Source organism: Hydra vulgaris, chromosome 12, assembly GCF_038396675.1.
Source record: "Hydra vulgaris chromosome 12, alternate assembly HydraT2T_AEP".
Classification (NCBI taxonomy): Eukaryota; Metazoa; Cnidaria; class Hydrozoa; order Anthoathecata; family Hydridae; genus Hydra; species Hydra vulgaris.
Window position 1 is genome coordinate 84,137,501 of NC_088931.1, and position 18,105 is coordinate 84,155,605.

Consider the following 18,105-nt stretch of genomic DNA (forward strand, 5'->3'; position numbering starts at 1 on the left):
ATCTCCCACAGGTTCTCGATAGGGTTGAGATCCGGAGATTGAGGCGGCCAATCCATCACCGATAGGTGGTTGTCTTAAAACCACTGCTTGACTACTTTTGCAGTGTGTTTCGGAAAAACCCATTTTATTGGCATATTCCATTCAGCATGAGGTAACATAACATCTTTCAGGATATTTTTATACATGAAACAGTCCATTATTCCATCGTTTCGATGTATTGGACTTAAACCGTTAGCAGAAAAACACCCCCAGACCAATACATTGCCTCCACCATGCTTCACGGTCTTATGGCAGTAACGTAACGTGATACAATAATGCTCTGTAGAACACAACGTCTGGGTTGGATGTGGACTGTATTGGTGTAATGAAACACTTGTTGTATTTCACTTCTTGTATTGATGTTCTTCGATAAAACACTTTGATAAAACTCACTTCGATAAACTGTCTTGATAGTACTGACTGATTGACTTCCATATACTGACTGAATTACATGTCGATTTACATGTCTCTTATATAGTAGAATGAACCTGTGCAAACCTGTTCTGGAAGATTCTAGATGCTTCTTTTCGATGCTTCTGGAAGCTTCTGGATGCGTCTTGATGCTTCTGAATGTTTCTGGATATTTCTGGATGCTACTGGATGCTTCCAGGTGCTTCTTCTGGAAACTTCTGGAAGCTTCTGCATGCTTCTGGAAACTTCTGGAAACTTCTGGATACTTCCTTTAATTAGTAAAAAACCTCCGTGACGTTGACACGGACCAGACTTAAGAAAATGAAATAAACCAAAAAAGTTGCACTTGTTTTGTCCGCTGCAAAACGGCACTTGTCAACGAAATTCTGCCTGTGTGCTGTCACCTGTCAGCTGATTGCTCATGTCATGGCATGCTATGACTCCAGACTCCTGAACTGTTTGCTGTGGTAGTATAGTTATACTTTTGTATGTAACTATGTATGGACAAAGGGCTCTATTTTCAATCCAGGCTTTTAGTTAACTTTTATAGTGGTAAACTATTTGTATTTAAAATTTTAGTTGCTTGCTGTACACAAAATGAATTTTGCTTTCCACAAAAACTTCAACCCCCAATAATAAAACTATTTTTTGACAAAAAATTCAAGTTATTTAATTAGATTAAATCTAAAAAGGGTAGCGATTCGTATTTTTTTGACAAAAAATTAGTTTATTGTTTTTAAAGTTACCTTTTAAGTTTTAAGGTTTTTTGTTAAATTTGTTTTTTGATTAGTATTATTGTTTTGTAAACTATATTCCTAAGTACTTCAGCCCTTTGATACTAAAAAAACGCTGCTATTTACCCCCATATTTGCGATTGTAAATTATAAATAGCAAATATGGGGTATCTTAATATATCCATAGTGCCCCCAAAAACTGCATAACAGTACTCCATAATACAATAGAGTACTATAAACAATGTGAACAAAATTTAAAAATGAGGGTCTCCTAAACAAAATTTTAAAACTTGTTAATTTAAAAAAGCATACGAACAAGAAACTTGTGTTTCACAAAGTTATAAAAAAAAATTATGCGTTAATCTGTCCATTTTGGCGAACACGGTCAACTCTTGTGAACGTACTCGCCCCAAGCCTAGGTCGCAATTTTGGTCGATTTTATTCATACAATACTCAATTAAATTTTTTAATTAGCAGAGATTTCCAGCTTGTCAATTATCTGTATACACCAATCTTTTAATTTCAGTCAAAAAATTCTCTATCGGGCGCATTTTGTGCACTTTAGCAAGGTTTTTGTCTCTCGGCACGTATTCAATATTTTTGCGTTTTAGGTAATCTTGAACTTTGTTTGAATAGTGTGTGTAAGCTAGATCAGGCAAGAACACAATTTCGTTGTTTTTTTGATGAACTTTTTAATTTAACTCAACGTTTTGAAGTGCACACATTCTTGCCGACTGCTTGGCCTGAAGGAGCAATGTTATGCTTTGAGACTCTTTTCTCGAACAATGCTATCAAAACTAATAATTTTGGCTAGTATTTGATTTTATTTAGAGTTTTTCCTCGTAAGGTATTGTGTCTGGATCAGAAGTATAATATCATGTGTTGCCTGAAAGCCTAATGTTACTTAAAGAAAAATACAACTTGTCGTTAAGAATCACAATTTTTTTCAAAAAAGTGCAACCAATTTCGGTGCAAAAAGCGCACAGCTGCTTTCTGAGCAAAATTAGCATGAAATAAAAATATTTGGGTTTCAAAACCATTTTTGATATTATTTTCCAAAAGAAGATTGGTTATGAATGAATTTAATGCCTCTGGCACGTTTTCCTTGTTTATACCTTGCTCGGCATGGTTGAAAAGTCTTTGTCGGTAAAAAGATTTTTACTTAGCTTTAATTGGTCAAAGCTACATCAACTGCCTTCAAGATATGCGTTGCACTTCGGAACAAGCAGCAAAAACTATTATATTGTTAGAGCACAACTTGCTAAATTTAAAAGTTAAGTGGGATGCTTGACCATGAATAAATGCTATAACTGAAAATTGGATTTCCTTTTTTTTTTTTAATAAAAATGGATGAAAAACGTTTAATATACTCAAAAAACAATCTGCGATCATCCAAACATTTTTTTTTCCTGCCCCATCCTGACTGAGCAACATTTAAAACGCTAGTTGGATGACAAACATATTTAAAAATTGTTAACTTACTGCCAATAGTTACATAAGATTATCACGTAATAAAATATATAAACAAATAAGACAATTTAAAAAACAGACCGGGACTCAAAGAAGATAAGGGTAATACAATACCACCACAATCTTTTCATAGAGCCCTTGAAAAAATAAAATGTCGTCAAAATGTTCAAATAAACTGCAGATTAAAGTAAGATGTAAAAACTTCAAATTTAAATACTCAAGGATTTAAAATATATACACCATTGCATAAATAACTACAAAAGATATGTACAATTAAATTTTCAAAGAATAAAAAAGTAAAACTATTTTGATACAACTTAACGGTGTTCTTGTAATTCCTCCGAATTAAAAATGTGTTTTTTTGCTAGCAACTTAAATGAGTTTAATGATTTTACCATATTATCTTTTTTAGCTTCTTTTTTTTTTTAAATAGTTCCATATTTTTGGTCCTCGAAATGCTATTGAACACTCTGTAAACTTGTTTAGTTTCTTAGGCAATTTAAAGAAATTTGATTGGTTTGTTCTAAGGAAATACTTTTCATTTATATTTTTTTTAAACTTACAATTAAAATTTACTGGAGTTAGGTTATTTGTAAAGTTATACATAAAAATTAGGTATTGATAAATATTTATTTCATAATTATTCATCATTTTCATGTCAAGCATTAAGGGTTTCGTGTGCTCCCTTCTTTTTTTTCCGTATATAATTCTACACGCATGTTTTTGAACACTAAGTATTTTTTTAAGTTTAGTAGTTTGCGTGCTGTCCCATGTAATATTGGCATAACTGATAAAACAATGAATTAAAGAGAAGTAAATTAATTTAAGACATATAATATTAACATAAGGACGAACTCGGTGCATCATGCCGATGGCTTTAGTAACCAACAATAACTTACTGCAATTAGTAACTTACTGCCAACAGTTACTTACTGCCAATAATATCGTCAGACTTTCTTTGTTACTTTGTATACTTTCTTTATATTTCGCCATTGTTCACCAATAAATAAAAGAATTTTTGGTGACAACTGAAAAGCATAATAGCATCACGTAATCTACATACAATAACTTACTGCCAATAGTAACTTACTGCCAATAGTTAACTTATTGCCAACAGTAACTTACTGCCAATAATATCGTCAGACTTTCTTTGTTACTTTGTATACTTTCTTTATATTTCGCCATTGTTCACCAATAAATAAAAGAATTTTTGGTGACAACGGAAAAGCATAATAGCATCACGTAATCTACATACTGATGCTTATGTTTTGAGCAATTTTTATCTTATTTTTTGTCAATTATAAAAAATCTATGTAATTTAAACAGTGTTTATTTTTAACGATAAAAAAGCTATAAATTAGGATGCTTATTTCACAACGATTTTTTGTGCACCCACAACTAATTCGAATTTTTACCATATGTATGCGTGTATATGTTTAACAAACTACATTTTTTCTAAATGTTGTCTTTTTGAGTAACAAACAATAATAAATAAAAACGTTACCAGAGAAACTGATATTTAACAATATATTAAACTCAATATCTTAAAATCTTAAAAGTGTTTTTTTGTTTGTTTGTTTTTCGGACCATTTTTTGTTTAGATCTTTGCTATTTTGAAAAACCAATATACAATTATCTTATAATTAACTTTTTAACACACTGTGAGAATGCTAAATGAATCCCGCCTAAACGCTTGAAAGAACACTCTCAAGCAAATTGCAAAATTTTATTATTTTAAATATTGACGTTTAGGACGAGGTATATACATATTTTATAATATTTTTTTCTTTTATAAAATCAATTAAATGCTTGTTTTGTGTTTTGTGGTTGTCCTCCTCAAGCAACGGCTTTGGTTGTATGGTTATATTTATAACAACGGCTACAAGTGATAGGTTCTGCAGGGGTGCATTATTTCTGTTTTAGCATTGATATATTATTATTATAATTAATAAAGCATACTTTTTGTTCACTCTTTGAATTTTATTCGTTTTGATTCTAAAAGTGATTAGCCTTTGATTTATATTAATTTAGTAATCTAGCAATAAATATTAAAACCGATTTGCGATTGTTGGATTGCATATTAAACTTGTTGCACAAAAAGTAATTGAAGCAGTTTTAAGATTAATGCAGATGTCAACTGTATGAATGGAAAAGACAAATGAATGAATTAAGATATGAAGATTCTGAATGAATGAATTTAGATATGAATACTCTGACTTTACTGCTTATATCTAACCTTCTTTGCTGTAATGCAGGTTGGTTTTTTAATTTCATGTTCTGTTTTTATTTAAGAAATGTATCTAGCTGTAGTACATACCACTAGATACATGTCAATCCGTGCGTTTTATGTTATGGATCGCGTGCAAAGGGTGCATGGTCTGCTTTGTAACTGACATGCGCGTAGATTATTCTTTATTTAATCCAACAAAACAGTTCTGCGCTTTTTTGTACTATTGATGAAAACTTTGTTTATTTGTTTTTTTTTAGTTGAAAATTTTTTTCTTTTGTTTTTCATTTATTCTATTGATGAAAAACTTTTGAAAAACTTTCATAAAGTTTAAAATAGTTTAAAAACACTTTAGAAAAAAAAAAAATTTAATTCCTTTTAGATTCATCTAATACAAATTCTATACGGCGAATGCTTTTTTTACCTTTGAAAATATAATTTTAACAACATGCTTAGTAAAGTTGAGGCGGTGTACCCTATACTTTTATTCATTATCATATTTAGCTTATGAAAAGACGAAGCGCTTGTCTACAAGACAAGTCACTATTTTATTTATATGTTTATTTCATATACTTCTAAATTGGTGTTTTAATTAATTACAAGTTATATTTTACTGAAAATATCACTTATATGAAAAATATAAACACCAGTGAAAATATTTAAAATTGTGTACTTTAAATAATATTTTAAATAATATTTAACCTTAAATAATATTTTGAAAATTTTTGTTGACTGTTGAGTGAGAAAAACCCGTTATTTCCCCCTTAATATAGTAAATTTCCGGTAAAAAGATAGTGAAATAGGTTATCCGGATTAAATTTTTTTTTTATGTGTGTGTGTGGTTATATTGTGCTCCCAAATGTCCTTACGGTCTTATCACAGAGCATTTAACTTGAAGGTTATTTTTTTTCTCTTTCTTTATCAATGTCGCTTATTGGGATAGAGTGGGCGTCAAACCTCGAACCTCTTGGTTCTGAGCCAAAACACTAACCGCTCAATATCTTTAATAATTATTCTTAATAAAATATTCTTAACAACCATAATAACATTCTTACAAATGAATAAATCAGGTTAACAAAGTAACTTATATCTTAACTAAGAATTTGTTTAGTAAATTATGCCGCATTCCGAATCTCTTATTCGAATTTTAAAACTGCAAGAGTGATCCTTCTAATGTCTCTAATTATAGACCTATCTCCATTCTTCCTTGCTTCTCTAAAATACTGGAACGAGTAATGTATAATAGACTATTCTCTTTTCTAGAAACAAATAATATTTTATACAACAAACAATTTGGGTTCAAAAAAGGTCATTCAACTGATCATGCTATTCTTAAACTTGTTCATGATATTTTTTGAGCCTTTGATAAAAAAGAGTATACATTAGGTATTTTTATAGACCTTAGCAAAGCCTTCGACACAGTTGACCACCATATCTTAGTAAAAAAACTAGTAAATTACGGAGTTAAGAATGCAAATATAGTTTGGTTTAAAAGCTACTTGTCTGATAGAAAGCAGTATGTTTCTTATGATGGTAGTAAAACTGACAATAGGACAATCACTTGTGGAGTTCCTCAAGGATCCATTTTAGGACCGCTTTTGTTTTTAATTTACATTAACGACTTAAGCAGAGCTTCGAATATTTTAGACTCTGTTCAGTTTGCTGACGATACCAATTTATTTTATTCCCATAGTAACATAAAAACTCTATTTAAAACAGTCAACGAAGAACTGTTAAAAGTAACTGAATGGTTTAATACAAATAAATTGTCATTAAACTTAACCAAAACTAAGTATATTTTTTTTCATCGCTTTTATCAAAGAGACGAAATTCCTCTAAAGCTCCCAAATATTAGCATCGGGAATCAGTTTATAAAAAGAGAACACTCAATGAAGTTTCTAGGTGTTCTTCTTGACGAAAATATCACCTGGACAAACCACTTAAAACTAATCGAAAATAAAATTTCTAAAAATATTGGCATACTTTATAAGGTAAAACCTTATCTAAATCAAACTTGCTTAAAATATATCTACTTTTCTTTTATTCATTGTTATCTCAATTATGCTAACATTGCTTGGTGCAGCATCAATAAAAAAAAACTAAACAAACTATTTAACAAACAAAAACATGCCATAAGAATAATATCCAACGCAGACCGTCTCTCTCATTCACAACCACTATTTATTAATCTAAAAATCTTAAATGTTTACCAAATAAATATATATCATCATTTAATTTTTATGCATAAAATCAATAACGATACGATGCCAAATATTTTTAAAACGCTATTTAAAAAAATACAGCACAAATACCTTACTAGACATGCAAAAAATAATTATGTTCAAGCTAAAAATCACTTTAAAGCCACTAAGTTTTCCATCACATTTAGAGGCCCACAACTATGGAGTAAAGTAATTAGAAATGACATCAAAACGCTTGCAAACATAAATATTTTTAAATCAAAACTAAAAGAAATAATTTTAATTAATCAAAACATGAAGGACTTCTTCTAGAGCTATATTTATTTGTTGGCCTTTAAAATATTGTATAGTATATTTTCATTTTATTTGCAAAGGTTTAAAAACTTAGTTCACTAAAAAACTTATTTTTTATTTTTTATTTTCTTTTTATGAAAAACTAAAGGTCTTGCTGTTGAAGTTTAAACTCTTTTCATTATATTTCCTAATTAAGAATTCTTAATCGAAATAATTAAAAACATTTATATATAGGTTCAAATATCAGTTTTGTCTGTTTGTTTCTTTTTCATTTTTGCTTTGTGTTCAATTATATTTGAAAATAAGTTTTAGAATTTATTATCTCTATTTTTTTTGTCTTTTTTTGTTTTGTTTGTTTGTTTGTTTGTTTTTTGTTTTTGTCTTTGTTTGTTTTTTTTTTTGTTTTTTTTTATAAAAAAAAAATATGAAAAAAATAATAAAATAAAAAAATACAAAAAAAATTTTTCTTTTTTTCTTCTTTCTTTTCTTTCTTTTTATATTTGATAACTTTTTTAATGACAAGATTTGATAGCTATATTATTTACGGATTATTGGGAGCTTGGCGATAAGACTATTTCGTCTTCTTCTTGCCCCCGCCATGTGTATATTTTACCAATACGAGAGTTGTAATTATTTTTAACGGCAAACTTATAACTTTAAAAAAAAAAAAAAAAAAAAAAAAATTTCGAACTTCTTGATTTAAAATTAGTAACTACTTATACATAAAAAAATTTTCTAAACATTTTTTTTCCTAAAGCTCCACCTCCGATTCCACCTCTCCGACTTCGATAAATGAAATTTAAAACTTTTGGTTCCGACTCCGCTAGTTAATTAAAAAAACCTCCATAATTCTCCGGTCTGAAGGTACTTTAAAATTGTTGTTAAGTGTATATATGATATTTTTTAAATTGATTTGAGCCTCGACAAGGTACCACCTTGTCTAAATAATAACTTTTAGATAACAGCAGGGGTGGTGCCAGCATTTTTTGGTCTTTGAGATACCTAACTTCCAGACATGGAGCAAACTCCAAACATTTATATGTTTATACTTATGTCAAATAAGGATACTTCGCAAAAAATTGCGATGATAGGAGCCGGAGAACAAATAAGCCCCAAAATTTTAGGCCCCCTTCCTGCCCCAAACGTAAGAGCAACAAGTTGATGAATTATTTTTTGAACTATTTTTAACTAGACTTATATTCATCAATGAGTTTTTAAAATTTCCTTTTTTTTTTTCATTTTGTAAATTTATTTGCCTTCAATAAAAAATTTACGATTACAGATTAGCTTTTGTTACAAATATAATCGGCAGGACTTCCAGAAGATCATATGATCTTGTCATGAAGCCCTTTACAATATCAAATATAATAATAAAAACAATAAAATCAAATTAACCAATAAAAATAAATCAACATAAACTATATATAACTGTGCATTTAAATATAATTATACTGGATAAAATATATGAAACAAAAGAACTAAAAATAAGAAAAAATATTTTCTGCTGAAAAGATAACTTCTTTTAATTTTCGTTTAAAAGAAGTTAAAGACCATTTCTAAGACAAAAATTTGGCAAAACTATTTTATTCCATAAATAAGAACCGCAATAAGAAATAATTAATTGTTCAAATTTAGTTTGACCGAAAGGTTCTTTTAGATTTTTTCTATTGCGAAGATTGTATTTGTTTATGGGTTTTACATTATGAAACATAAAATATTGTAAACATTTAGTTCGTATATATTTAAGGCTTTCATTTCACTCAGAAGTTTTGAATTTGAAAAACGATTTACAAAATTAATTAAGCGAGTTGCGTGTTTCTGATGCTGAGAGATTTAAGTTCAGTTTTGTGCGCGCTTTTCCATACAATTTTTGTATAATTTAAATGGCAGTGGGTAAACAAATAATATAGTTGTTTTAATGGTTGTTTATTTAACATATGTTAAACTTTATTTATAATTCCAATACTTTTAGCAACTTTCATGGAGATATTATCGATTTGTTGTTTCCAGGATAAGTCTTCGTCTACAAGAACTTCAAGATGTTTTGTAACTTTTTCCCTTTTTAGTACCTGTATTATCAATAAAGAGGTCGGGCATCGTTAGTAAACATTTTTTTCTGGATATTGGATAAAAAAGTGTTCATTTTATTATCAATATTAAGGGACAATCTGTTTTTGTGTTATATCAATAAAAAGTGTGTTTATGTTTTCATGAGATTGGAATAGGTTTGTGTAATCAGCAAAAATTATGGTGGTTAAGTTAGAGGCTTTATTAAGGTCATTTAAATATATTAAAAATATTAGGGGCCCAAATATGAATCCCTGTGGGACACCACATGTTAAATTTATTATTATTTTTTTTCTTCTTTTATTTCTTTACAATAACTATTACAAAAAAATAAATGAAAGAAAATGCATGTAAATAAAAAATTACAAATTATGTTGCATATAAAATAAGAACGCGGAGACTTGCAGAAAATCAGATGATCTTGTCATCAAGAACCGCTTACAATCGCTATTAATTACGTGTTAAAACAATTTTATAATGTGTATAAAATAAATAAGGCAGTCAAATAAAGTTTATAAAAACGAAAGTTAGAAGTAAAAATTAACGTTTTCATATAAATACTTAAAATACAAGACTTGATAGGTATAAAATGTATAAATTAAATTAACATGATACACAAAAATAAAATTAATAAAACAAAATTTAAATATAAAAAAATAGTCAAATAAATATTTTTTATATAAGAATTCGTAAAAACATTTAAAATAAATCAAAACAACTAAATTTAAAAATATGTAAGTATGTTTTCAATAGAGAGAATGATATTTTTTAATTTCCTTTTAAATGCGAAAAAGTTCCAGTAGTGAGAAAAATCAAAATGTTTCAAAACTATATTGTTCCATAAAAACGCCCCTCGAAAAGAAATACAAAACTTGCCTAAATTGGTTTTGAAAACTGGTTGAAAAAGGAAATTATCATTTCTTAAATTATATTTATTTTTTTCTTTTAAAGAATATAAATTGTGAAAAGAAACCAGAGCTGTACGAGTTTTACATTTAAACATAAAATACAGTACATTAAAAATATTTAGTTGAAATATGTTTAAAATATTCATTTCAATAAAAAGAGGCTTGACATGTTAAAAACGGTCTTTAAAATTAATAAGACGTGCAGCATGTTTCTGTTGGCGATGAAGAGGTTCTAATTTACTTTTATTAACACTACCCCAAGCCGCATTTCCATAGTTTATGTGGCAATAAATGAATGAGGGGTATAGTTGAGTTTAAATATGTTTATTTAACATGCTTCATGCTTTATATAATATGCCTATACTTTTCGAAATTTTGCAGGTAATATTTTCGATATGTTTTTTCCATGTGAGATTTTCATCAATGGAAATAAAAATAAGTTTGTACATGTTGCTCTCTTAGTTAGAACACCATCAATAAGAAGAGGAGGAAGCTCGATATTAACGAACTGCTTACGATTACTAAGATTGCTTTTAAACCAGCTAAGGGATTTATCTTTAATGCCATAGAGTTCTAGTTTTTTTAATAGAATGTGGTAGTCGACAGTATAAATCTGACCCACTGTGCTCCGGTTCCGATAAAAACTACCTCCGTGACAATCTTAGTGCGACACATTTTATGTCTACTTCTACTGTTTGCTCCAGTAGGCACTCTAGTCAATCCTTATTCCATCGTTGAACATCATTCATGTACGCTAGAACAGATTTTATAGGAGTTAAACAAACTGAGACATACAGGGATAGGCGCTGCGGAATGTTCTGATTTTGTTTAGGTATAGACGCAGTGAGTCATCATGTAGTACAGGCACAGTGATAGATACATCAACTGAGGGTTACGGTTTGGACAGATCAATGATATATATTAACTAGATGTCTAACTTCCGAAAAAAAGTGAAGCAAATTTTTTTTGCCACCAGCATATGATTGGATAATAACTTGTTTTGCCACCAGCATCTGATTGGTTAACAGATATTACGGAAAAACGAATAGCAAAAATAAAGCAAAACGAAAAAATATTTGTCAGTTAAATTAGAAAATGTTTTGAAAAGTTAGTCAAATTGGAATGATTTTGTGAAATGCTTTAGTATTGGATAATTTTATAAATGTAGGTTAAAAGTAACATCAGTTACTTTTAATTTTCTATTATAAAAAACAACTGCTAAGCTGGTACTTTTAGTTTAAAGGAAAAAGATTTTGAACCTTCGGAAATATCAGAAGTATATGTATTTTAAATATTTACACATGAATACCGAGACATAAAATTTATTTAGACTCGTTCCATGTTATATTATGTTATGTGTATATTCACATTATATTATATATAATGTGTGTGCGTCTGGGATAATGTGTGTATGTGTATGTATTTATAAAACAAGAAAGATATATTTTTGAAAATATATATATGTATATATATATATATATATATATATATATATATATATATATATATATATAAAATATATATATATATATATATATATATATATATATATATATATATATATATATATATATATGTTTACATATGAATACCGAGACATAAAATTTATTTAGAGACTCATTCCAGATTATATCATATATAATATAATGTGAATATACATATATATATATATATATATATATATATATATATATATATATATATATATATATATAATGTGTGTACGTCTGGGATAATGTGTGTATATGTATGTATTTATAAAACAAGAAAGATATATTTTTGAAAATAATGCTCTTTATTATTTAGAATCATAAATATGGTTAATAATTGCTCGGTCTACAACTGTAAAAGCAAATTTGATAAAAGTAGTTTAATTTCTTTTCACAGATTTCCTTTAAATGATGAAATTCTTTGTAAAAAATGGGCAACGGCAGCTAAATGTTTACAAATTACACCTAGTAAATATAGTAAAATCTGCAGTAAACATTTTAAATTATAAGATTTTGAGTGCCAAGAGAATGGGAAATGTGTTCTGAAAAAAATATTGTGCCTTCAATATTTGACTTCCATGTATCATTGAACAAAAATAACAAGCGGAATCAGCTATATAATGATGACACATCACACATTAAAAAACAATTTGTTCTATCTCAAATAAAGAGGTAACAGAGCCTGACCCTAACCCTAACCCTGACCTTAACCCTGAAATTACAAATACTATTAAGAAAAAAGTACTTAAACAAAATTCTCCAAAAAAATTATTACTTAGAAAAAAGATTAAAATGTTAAAACAAAAGCTTAAACGAAAAGATAACAAAATTGCTTCACTTAGCAAAGTTATTCAAAAATTAGAAAAGAAAAAAATTATTTCCATTGATGTTGCCGAATTACTTGAGAACAACTTCTCTGGGCTGACTAGAGAACTTTTGAAATCTGAATTAAAAAATAGAGGCAAAAATAAAAAGGGTTATAGATACTCTGAAGAAGTTAAAAAATTTGCCTTAACACTGCACTTTTATTCCCCAAGAGCATATGAATTTGTTAAATCTACATTCCTGCCGTAAGCTCACTTTCAAACTGGACATCATCTGTAGATTGTTCGCCTGGGTTTTTTGGAGATGTTTTCAAATTTTTACAAAATAAGACCTTTGGGGACTCATCATACAAAGAATGCGCATTAAAATTTGATTTTATGCATATTAGGGCTGCTCTGCGGTATGATAATGTTACTGGATCATATGAAGGTTTTGCTAGTTTTGGAAACAATATTCTAGTATATGACCAAGATAAATTAGCAACAGAAGCACTTGTTTTTGTGGTTGTCAGATTGAAAGGCCATTGGAAATGGCTACATATTGTGTGATAAAATTTCCTCAACAGATTTAAGTTGCTTAATTAAAAATGCTTTAGAATTATGCACTACTCATAATCTGAATGTTTGGAGTATAACATGTGATGGACTTATTTCCAACTTTAGTGCTATGAAGAATCTTGGTTGTTCATTTGGAAGTAAAATTATAGAGATACATGGTAGTTTTCCCCATCCTGAATATGATCATCCTATATATTATATCCCTGATCCTTGTCATATGCTTAAGTAAGCTCGAAACGCTTTGTGTAGTATCGGTATCATTGTTGATGAACAAAATCGATACATTAAGTGGGATCATATTAAAGCATTGCATAAACTGCAAGAAGAAGAAGGATTTAAGTTTGCAAATAAACTTGGCAATTACCACGTTGACTTTCACAGACATAAAATGAATGTTAAAATTGCAGCTCAAACGCTAAGTGGTTCAGTTGCTGATGCTATAGAGTTTTTGATGGTTTCAGGTCATCCAACTTTTATCGATGCCCAAGGCACAATTAATTTTGTTAGAACTTTAGACAAATTATTCGACTTGTTAAACTCTAAAAACCTTTTTGAAAATAGATCTAAGAAACCTTTGTTTTTGAATGAAGCTCCAAAATGGGTTGAAACCATAGAAAAATCTGTAAATAACCTAGTTAACTTATCAGACCTACCTAAAATTCCTTTAACTAAACACAGAAGAAAGACATTTGTACTTGGTTTCATTGTAGCAGCCACAAGTGTTAGAGATTTATTCCTTAACCTTTTATATAGACATGAGAATCCTTTTAAATTTATTTCAACATATAAAATGTCACAAGATCACGTTGAATTATTATTTGCTTGTATTCGCGGCAAAAATGGTTTTAATAACAATCCAGATGCACGCCAGTTAAAATCTGCTTTGAAAAGAATTTTATTAAGAAACTCTATCATAGGATCAAAATTTAGCAACTGCCTTACTTTTGATCAAAGATCTTCTGGCTCAATCTTTTTATTAAAGTGGAGTAAAAGGAGATCTCCTCTTGTTGAACAAAATACAATATCTAGTGAGGATTCTAACTATTTTAAAGACCTGCTGGTTGTCTCTCATCAGTCTCTACTTCAATTTATAAAGAAGCAATACTTGGATATATTGCAGGGTTCATTGTTAGAAAACTTTATAGTAAAATTACATGTCTGACTTGTGCCAATAGTTTAATTTCTCAGAAGACTTTGTCCACTGATCATGATTATTCTTTATTTTGCAGTTCATCGTAGAAAAGTTTTATAACTTTTAAAAATCGAGGTGGTTTAATCTTTCCATCCTGTAGTGTTTTAAAGATTGTCGAAAAGTGTGAGCATGTTTTTAAAGTTTTGGTGTGTGGGACAGACCCTCATAATTTAAAAATATCTTCTAGAAAAAATCTCAAAACCATTCTTGTTCACTTCATAAATCAAAAACTTGCAAATGATGCGCTGTTTGCTGAATTAAATATGCATGATTTAGAACATGAGATTTTGACTGAAGACATGCATTCTTCACAGCTTTTAAAAAAAATTATAGAGAAATATTTAACATTGTGTCTTTACTCATATGGTCAGTTGTACACTAGAAATGAATTGCATAAAGGAAATATTGGATTACGCCAACAGTCCAATAAGCTTGTTTTGTTCAAAGGTTTATGAAAAATAACAATAGTAATATTTAATATTATTTGTATGCTATTTATGCCAAAAAAGAAAATTACTTCTTTAAAAAAAATATGATTACTGAAAATTCCTTAACTGTAACTGTAAACTGTAAGTTGCATTTTTTAACTAATTAAAATTTTTCAATTGAAAACCTACATTAAAAATATATACCTATTTATATCAGCAACACTTTTGATTTCTTTCATAATGGAGTACTTTTATAACAATAACTCAAAGGTTTCCAACAGGGTACTTTTAAGTTACAGTTGTAAAAGACTAAAACATATTTTTTGCCAACATATATCTGTATTTGCCAAGTAAAAATGTAATATCTTTGTATTATATAATAACTTCTAACTTTCTTTATCTACTAACGCTTTTAAATAGCTGTTTTTAAATAACAGTTTATGAATAAATATGTTCAATAATAATATGTCCAATGTTTAAAGTTAACATCGCTAGAAATTTTTCTTCTTAGCTGCGGCTACCCGCTTTACAACCTTTAAAAACTTGCTTCACATATTCTTACGGAATTTATGTGAAGTTAGACATCTAGTTAATATATATCATTCGGACAGATAGCCTTGCAAATAAAATTTTTTTTCATGTATGCGGACCTGAAGGACAACACTAGAATTGGAGTTGGAAAGAGAGATCCCCAAACTGATCTAGTTTTGTAATCAGAACACACAAAAAAAATGTTTATTTTCTTGAGAACAAACATCTTTTTATTATTTCAAAAAAATGTCTGATGCTAAGCTCCAATATTCTGAGTTTACTAAATCTTGTATCTTAACTCAGAAGATAGCTTTAAGCGACTTTCGAAAAATCTTCAACAGTGTCATTAAAAGAGGTTAGTCTAACATCCCATCTCTAATATATCAGTCTGATCTTGTTAACTCTCCTAAAGATAAGGCAAAACTATATATATATATATATATATATATATATATATATATATATATATATATATATATATATATATATATATATATATATATATATATACATATATATATACATATATATATACATATATATATATACATATAAATGTATATATATATATATATATATATATATATAGATATATATATACATATATACATATACATATACACATATATATATACATATACACATATATATATATATACATATATATATATATATATATATATATATATACATATATATATACATATATACATATACATATACACATATATATATATATATATATATATACATATACACATATATATATATACACACACACATATATATATATATATATACATATATACATATACACATATATATATATACATATATATATATATATATATATATATATATATATATATATATATACATATACACATATATATATACATATATATATATATATATATATATATATATATATACATATATATATACATATATACATATACATATACACACATATATATATATATACATATACACATATATATAAATATATATATATATATATATATATATATATATATATGGCTTTTTTTACATTTGTATTTACTGTAATATGAACTAATGCAGACTGTAAATATTGGTTTAACTTAGTCTGTCAATATTGGGCTGAAGACAAATGCCATTTGGAAATTAGTTCAGTGGAGAGTGTAATGAAAGTATTATTAACTGCATGAACTGATCTTACATGCAATTAATTTACATGAAATTAAAAAAAAGTTTTTTTAATTTCATGTAAATTAATTGCATGTATAATGAATATTGTGTTAACAGATTATATTAGCTTTACATGGTTTTACTCTAAAATACAAAGCATAAAACAACAGCTGCATACAAACTAAATTTTCTTCATAATGTTTTCACTTATTTTGCACAGATAGTCATCAGATGTAATATATAATACAAAAAACTGTTACAAATATTATATAAAAATGTCAAAGAATACATTAAAAAGAAACCGTAAATGGTTACATAACAACGTAAATATAAAATTAGCAAATATTATTCAATTCCATTTTCATGGATAACTTTTTTAAACGAAGCCCTTTAACTGTTTGTAGAAATTTTAACTCAATTGTCACAGTTGAAAAGTATAGGAGCATGTTTTGTTCCTGGTATGTTGAGACAGTTAATTTCAGGTGAAACTAATTTTTCATAGTTTTTTTGATTTTCAATGCATCTCGTTAGAATTATACTGACGTTGTAAGGTTTAAGTTCTTTTCTAAGTTTTAGACTTACTTTGGGGAACCATGGAAGCTTAGCTGTATATTTACTTGTTTCTGTTTTATTATAATTTATGATTTTACTTGTGTTTTTAAACAATTTTTATATATTTACATTAAAGGGATCCCCAAGTGTCGAGACAAATCGTGTTCATATCATAGATAAAGATTAGAAAATAAGTTAAAAGTTAATTAAACTTTCAAAAACAAATTATTGAATGAGTTATTAACAAAAAACTTTTTAATTTTTTGATGCCAAAAAAACATTTTGGCTTTAAATTTCTATTTTTTCCTAGTCTCTGAATAGGAATTCAAGTTCAATATTTGATTTTTCCTCTAACCTAAAAGTCCTAATATTTTCCCTCTATTTTTATATATTTATGCCTCTTTACTTTTTGGAGCTGCCCAAAACCAGAAGAAAATTTTATGACTTTTAAATTTGAAAATCTATTTAAGGCTCCTCATCCCTGACTTAAAAACACTGATATGAATTTAGATAACACAATAAAAACTTTTGATTATTTATTAGTTTCTGTATTCAATGTATTTGAAAAGTAACGAACTGTTGTTTAATAATTTTTTTTATTTTTAGGTGATATAATAAAGATTATTCCAACCATTAATCCAAATGTTGGTGTTACAGCTACAGCTGTTGTTTCTTCTGATAAAAGGTTCCACCCGACTCAAATGAGATCAGTAAATAGTATGGAGAATTCTGAGTTGCTTACTTCTCACATAGGAAAAAACTATTATCAAAATCACAAATTAAGACAAAAAAAAAACCTTGTTGTGTCATCTAGAATGTTTCAATATAAGAAGAATGTTAGTCTTAATTATTGTTTATTATTTATTATCGGTATTGGTATCACATTATACCAACACAGATTAGGTTGGTGTCACATGTTACCAACACCAATGATGATCAAAAAATACTTTATTTATACATTTTTTTATTAAACTTTATATTTATACATTTTTTTATAAAAAAAATAAGT

The 18,105-nt window shown here is 27.7% G+C and overlaps 1 protein-coding gene across 2 annotated transcripts in view; it reads left to right on the forward strand.

Moving 5' to 3' along the window:
* The first annotated feature begins 4,326 nt into the window (after window positions 1-4,326).
* Window positions 4,327-18,105, forward strand: part of LOC101234460 (uncharacterized) — a 40,175-nt gene continuing 26,396 nt past the window's right edge. Inside the window, exons 1-3 of one of the 2 annotated variants that reach the window (XM_065814741.1) lie at window positions 4,327-4,412; window positions 4,686-4,909; window positions 17,703-17,932. In XM_065814741.1, coding sequence (XP_065670813.1) covers window positions 4,846-4,909; window positions 17,703-17,932 — 294 coding nt within the window. In that variant the 5' untranslated portion in view covers window positions 4,327-4,412; window positions 4,686-4,845. Of the gene's footprint in view, window positions 4,413-4,685; window positions 4,910-15,462; window positions 15,730-17,702; window positions 17,933-18,105 lie in introns of those variants that run through there. The other variant, XM_065814740.1, reaches the window with a different exon arrangement.